The sequence below is a fragment of the Etheostoma cragini genome, chromosome 19 (assembly GCF_013103735.1).
Source record: "Etheostoma cragini isolate CJK2018 chromosome 19, CSU_Ecrag_1.0, whole genome shotgun sequence".
NCBI classification, from domain to species: Eukaryota; Metazoa; Chordata; class Actinopteri; order Perciformes; family Percidae; genus Etheostoma; species Etheostoma cragini.
The window spans coordinates 8,927,247-8,933,430 of NC_048425.1; the positions used below are offsets into that span (position 1 = coordinate 8,927,247).

The window sequence follows — 6,184 nt, forward strand, 5'->3', positions numbered from 1 at the left end:
ACGTTACAGTGCTTTACTTAGTTTAAAATACTTCTATTTCAGTTATATAATAAAATATGGTCAAGGATATTGGTGAAGTAGGATCACCTGGAGGGAGGGTGGTAAGTTAAATTTTTTTTGGTCCCCACTGGGGATACAAATAATTCAGCATAGGCAGGGATATGTAGACAAGAATCCCCCGTATCGTAGTAAAACTTATGTACAACATTTCGTATGCTGTCCTATGAAATTAGGCGACCGCAGTTAAGTCTAGCGGTCTTAAATTTAGCGAGAACAGGTTACTATCAGCTGGGTACAGAGCACTGTGAGATTACGGCCGTTTCACGTCCCTTTGCAATATAGTTTAGCCGACAAAAGGTGACCATGCTGCAGAGACAAAGTTTAGTATAGACACCCGGACACCGCCGCTCAGACTTTTTTGGGTTCACATAATGTACCCGAATTCAAAAATATGTAGGATATTACTACAGACATTCCTGTACATTGCAATGTCTGCTGTGATCTGTTGTTATCAGCTGGAGCGTGCAGTGTGTGCTTGATGTTGCTGTTTGCAGAACGTTATCGCTCAGCAGTGTGGATTGTTATAGTTATGGTTCTTGGAGTGGACGGCTCTTAAGCCTTAAAAGCAGCAGTCAATGTGATGGAATACATACAAATTAAATTGCTTACTATTTTGTGGCAATATATGAATGGTTCATGAGAACAGCTTGAACAATTATACCTGCTGCATTCTATATCCATATAAATGCGTTTATATTAGGCAGCAAAAATGAATAAAACAAGTAGTCATCATCATCAAGATTTCAGTTGTCAGGCATTCCAGGATGTTCTGATCTGAGGTCTGTTGATCATCATCTGTGGAAAGAAAGAAAGAATCATTTAAATGATTAAAACAATGTGCTAAAAACAGCACTTAACCCACTTCTGTGTTTCTGTAGATGTGCACTGACAACCCCTTCTCACTCTCAACTCGTAAATACTGATGCTAACGTTTGATGCCGACGCAAAAAAATCACCCTTTACCGTGCCTTTACGCACCGGGGAGAACAGCAGCTCGTCCGTGGCGCTGCAAGATGACGTAGTATGAAGAGCAACAACGGTAGTGAGAAGTTAGTTGGATTGGTGGATGGGTAAAACAACACAGGACTTTGACCCAGGAGACCGGAGATTTTGTCCCGTTCTTGTGCCCCATGTCAGTTAAACATACGTCCTGACCCGAGTGTCAAAAAGTGTTGCTAAGAGTCCCAACCAAGAGCATCTAAAGGCTGATTCATGGTTGTGAGGAGGCTACATGCAGAGCTCTTGCTACAGTCTAGGTTATTGGCCTGAAGTTTATACTTGTGCGTTGTTGTGTGTGTCGACCTCTTTAATAGAAAAGCAGGGCCGGCATGTGTGTCTTCTTGGGGAATGTGTGGTAGAGCGTGTGAGATAAAAACGGCAATGTGAGATAAAAACGGCAATGAGCTTCGGAGCGAGTAGCAACTCTCGAGTCATAGTGAGAGAAACAAAATGTCTCCTCTGTGCTTTCTGACCACGGTTTGGTAATCTGTAGCAGAAAAAGTTAACACTCTCCTTGATTTCATGTTGTTTGTGGAGAAGTAGCGACATGTTGCATTTTTTGAGACGTGCACGTCAGGCTATGGCGTAGGGTCTGTGCCTCCACGTACCTACGTACGTAGTCACGGTGTAGATTTAACGCAGAACCGTAAATCACGCTTAAATATGACGTTAAAAGACAGTTTTTAACGTCACGTCAAGTTGCTTTTTGAAGTGATGGGAGTGAGAATGTATTGGAACTGACCAGGTTTGTTGGAATGGCTCTGAGGGGTATGCTGGCAGACTGTGAGAATCCAGCATCAGAAGAAGGAGCGTTGTGTCTGCGTGCTGGCTGTGATGGTAGGTAGATGCTTGCCGACGGGCTCCAATGTCTGCTGTCAGTATCCAAAGATGGTTGGCTGAGCTGGTAGACAGGTGCAGGATGTCTGTCAACCTCTCTGTGGACGCCATATGCTTCAGGTGCGAATGCTAAAAATAGAACAGCAAGGGTTTATTTACACACATTTCACCAGAATAATTTCAGTATGTGCTTGTAGAATCATTTCAGGATGACCAAAACACAGACCAATACTGGCCTGCAAAGGCAGAGAGCAACTATGGAATCAAGGTTTAAAAAATGAAATAAAAAAGTAAAAAGGGTTTTGAGCTTTTCAGGCAACAGAACTTTTCCCTTAAAAAATTGAAAATATTTTACCCCATAAATCATTGATCCAGAACCTACTGCACGCTGCCTTTGCAATGCAAAGGGGGAAAAAGCAGTATATACAAACAAAATGTGTTCTTTCCGCACTATGATAAAAAAAAGTTAAGAAACCCAATGTAATGTGTCCGTCCGTGTCTGTTTGTAGGACCACTATTAATATCAATATTGAAATATGTTAGAAAAATGGAAAATACTTCACAATTGACTACATTTGAACATGTGATTTTTACCCTGTGTATATACAGTTCCATACTACAAATACAAAATTGTATCATTGCTGTGAATGCAAAATGAAGTGTGTGTGTGTGTGTGTGTGTGTGTGTGTGTGTGTGTGTGTGTTTGTGTGTGCAAACTGTGCGTGTGTTTTGTTTATAATACTTTACAAACTCACCAGCATTGTATGTGCCAGTGGCGCTGTTGGCTCTGGACCACTCAAAGTCTTCAGCCATCCACTGATTCACTTGTTTGTTTTTAATGTCTTTATTCCTGCAGACACAGAAGAACCAGACACGTTTTTGTCATTTCAAAAGATGTGCAGTAAATATACTTGATTATAAAGAGGGGGGTTAACTGAAGAGAAACAGCTTTCTAATGATGGTACCATTATTGGCCACTGTCTTCTAAACCAGCAGATATACAGTATATACAGTGTATAGCACGCAAATCAATGAACAAGAGACACAGTCTTGCTGTTTTAGAGTTCACTGAACTATAAAACTGTTTTCTCAACAGTTATCAGGACTTGGACAGTGGGGATTTTTCTTGTCAGATCATCAGCACAAGACTGTATTTATCGGGTAACGTCGGTAATAAGTTTACTTTAGCTAACAACAATTATAGTCTATTGGGATATAGGAGATAGGGATATGTGATGCCACAGTCAGCTAATGTCATTTCATTCAACAGTGATACAATAGTTCACAGGTTCCTTCATGGTGTAATGTTTCATGATTTTTTTACCAGGCTACGTAAAAATGTAGTTTCTTGGTACAGCTTACAGTGTTTGCTTTTGTTTGGTGATCATCAGGTATGCAGTTAAGGCTCCCACCGACACCAAAAGGCAAGCAAGGGTCACGCTCAACCCTACGTAGAAGGCAGTCCTCACTATAGGGTAGCCACAGTCATTGCCCAAGTACCAAGTGGACTCCACATGTTGGCACCTGGAAAACAGCAGACAGAAGCAGAGATCAAAAAGTGAATTCAGAGACTAAAAAAGTAAATTAAGATCCTAAAAAAGTGGATTCAGAGACTTAATGCACAATGAGAGAAAATGGTCAAATGTTTTAAACAAAATACATATAAACACCATAGCCATAGAAATTAGAAGACACCAATAAAATAAGTATGAGTATTATCACAAAAACTATAAAAGGATAGGACATCATGTTAAAGCCAGATTAAATGAGTACGTTATTTGTCTACATTTATAGGTATCATTATTTCCAGCTCCCCTCAGATCCTCCGGCACCCTGTTCCAACGTCTCGGTGCGTAGTGGAACAGCTAAAGAAGAATAGCTGGAGGATCTGAGGGGCCCTTTTGGTTCTATTCTAATATGGAATTTCCTAATTAAGGGAAAGATTTTTGGTTAAAATGTATGACCCTTTTTGGATAAAGACCTTTGGGTTTATCCATACAACTCAACTCAAAATAATACGCCATCTCTCAACTTGGACTAAACAGTTAGTAGTAAAAGGAAGTTTGAATCTTTCGTCTTGGGCAAAATGACAGAAATTAGCTGATATTGTCAGATTAGCGGATGTCTTTATTATAAAATTTCTTCTTTAAAGCACCGAACTGAGAGCTCAGTCAACTTACTGGCAAAGAGGTCCAAAGCCACTGAACAGTTTGCAGATTCCCTTATTGTAGCATGTTTTAGGGCTTGTATGTAGACTGTTGCATACAGTCACACACTTGATGACTCCATCCACGACCACAGCTTCGTAGTATTCAGCAGCTAAATTGCCCATGAAACCTTTACATACAGCTGGTGAGAAAAACACAGACATAAAGAGTTCAGTATGTTTACTGTCAATTCTAGCTTTGCCAAATATGCATTTACACTCCGTGGCTACAGTGCAGTGGTCCACTTTTCCAACTTCATGCCTTCAGAAACACCTCACGTTTGTGTAGGCCTCCATTCAAATAGGTGCTTATTGTGCCATGCAGCCATAGTGTATCGATCATACAGTATGCTGTAGCAATGGTAGTCTATATCCACGACGTTCCACTTCCTGGGATTGCTCCGGTGCAGCCGGAAATTCCGCCGGATGTCCCTATTTTCGCCCGGCTGTCTGTTACCTTCCTCTTTCTAAATGTTGGAATTATAAACTCCGGTGGATTTATGCAGACTATGGTTAACTGCTCCTTAGATCTCTGCAGGGTAAATCCAGACAGCTAGCTAGACTATCTGTCCAATCTGAGTTTTCTCAACTAAAAGAACATACATCTACAATAAATCAAACTAAAAGTATTGTATTTAATCTTAACTTTTAGTTCTAGCCCCTAAGCGGGCAGCACAAAATTACAGAAATTGACTGAAATTGTAAATTCTTGTTTATTAACCATCCGAAGATGTAATTGTAGGCTACAATTAGCAGATGTCTTTATTATGCACATTTTTTTAAACACCAAACTGAGGGCCAGAGGTCTAGGGTCGCTGACAACAACTTCCCTCCTGAGACTGTTTTGCAGCAGCACCAATTGCTCCATCGAGTTTCTTAGCTCTGCCTAGGATGATTGTGATTGGTTTAATAAAATGCCAATAAACCAGAGCACATTTTTCTCCCATCCCGGAATGCTATGTGGACCAGCCAGACCTCTCTCCGCAGCCACTATAGCAATGATAATCCATCTTTACCACATCATGATGCTTTAAATATGAGATCGCAGCAGCATAATTCCTCCCTATTTATCTAGCTAGCAGGATAGCAGGTGTACCTAAAGTGGCAACTTGTGTATACAACAATTGTATGGGCTATTTTAATAAAACACACATCCATACATCCAGACAGTTGTAATTAAAGCATGAACATTTCTCCTTTTTCAGTTCAGGTTTTAATGTTCTGTCTCCATACGTCTACCCCTAAAAAAAAAATCTAATGAAGCAATTAAAAGGGCTTTTAAGAAAGTGTACTAATTATTTAAGCATGGCAATATGAAAGAGTCACAAAGCAAATTGGAGCAGATGTCTGAGAAATTTTAAGATTTCTAAAATGTATTAATCAGCTTGCTGTGTGTTTGTGTTTTAAATGACGTTGATGAGGTTGAGTAATATCATGACACACGGTGCAGTATTACTTACAGTCAATATCTGCCTCTGTTCTATTCACTACGGGCGGAGTTGTGACATTGTAGGGACAATCTGAAAATTCAGAAGACATATAGAATACCTTGCATTATACAGCCATTCGATACCATAATGTGTTTTTGTGGCATACAAAACATACTTTTTGTTCAGAGCAAAAAGTTATAACATAAAGCTTACTACTTTAAGGACTCAGTAAATCAATCCCATGCTTTGCCAACAGTGCATAATTTATATAATTACGTATGTAAATACTGATTTCATATCTTACCCGCTGTGCAGCCAACAAGCTGGCTGACCGCCTCCTTAACTGCTTGGAAGTTTTCATCATATTGTTCTTCTTGGCCACCGTTGTTTGGGATCACCAAAACCACGTCATGTGTGACACTAACACTGAGGCAGAAAGAATCTGTTATAAATTAGTTTTGATTTATGTAACTTACTGTTGTTTACCTGTATCTTGTACATACATAGCACGTGTCACATAGCATGTCCATAAAGTTTGAGTCATTGTTTTTCATTTCCAATTATTAATGTAATACACCTGTTTTATCCGCCTAGGTCCCAGTTTGAGGAACTAAAGATCCAAACACAAAAACATTCTTAGGGGGCTTTTCTG

General features: G+C 39.8%; 1 protein-coding gene across 1 annotated transcript; it reads right to left on the bottom strand.

The window, feature by feature from the left end:
- Window positions 1-641: 641 nt before the first annotated feature.
- On the bottom strand, window positions 642-4,241 carry muc3a (mucin 3A, cell surface associated). Its single transcript, XM_034856904.1, has 5 exons — window positions 4,077-4,241; window positions 3,259-3,420; window positions 2,639-2,746; window positions 1,802-2,025; window positions 642-855 (listed from the first exon to the last, which is right to left on the bottom strand). Exons 1-4 carry the CDS (start codon window positions 4,226-4,228, stop codon window positions 2,013-2,015), a joined length of 435 nt encoding a protein of 144 aa, XP_034712795.1. The 5' UTR covers window positions 4,229-4,241; the 3' UTR covers window positions 642-855; window positions 1,802-2,012.
- Between the last annotated feature and the right edge of the window lie 1,943 nt (window positions 4,242-6,184).

Bases quoted from the DNA above. Each gene is read 5' to 3' on its own strand.
- muc3a (XM_034856904.1), bottom strand. From the start codon at position 4,228: ATGGGCAATTTAGCTGCTGAATACTACGAAGCTGTGGTCGTGGATGGA. The intron at 3,421-4,076 runs GTAAGTTGACTG...GCTGTTTTCCAG, and splicing joins GGCTTTGGACCTCTTTGCCA to GTGCCAACATGTGGAGTCCA. The intron at 2,747-3,258 runs GTAAGCTGTACC...CTGTGTCTGCAG, and splicing joins ACCAAACAAAAGCAAACACT to GAATAAAGACATTAAAAACA.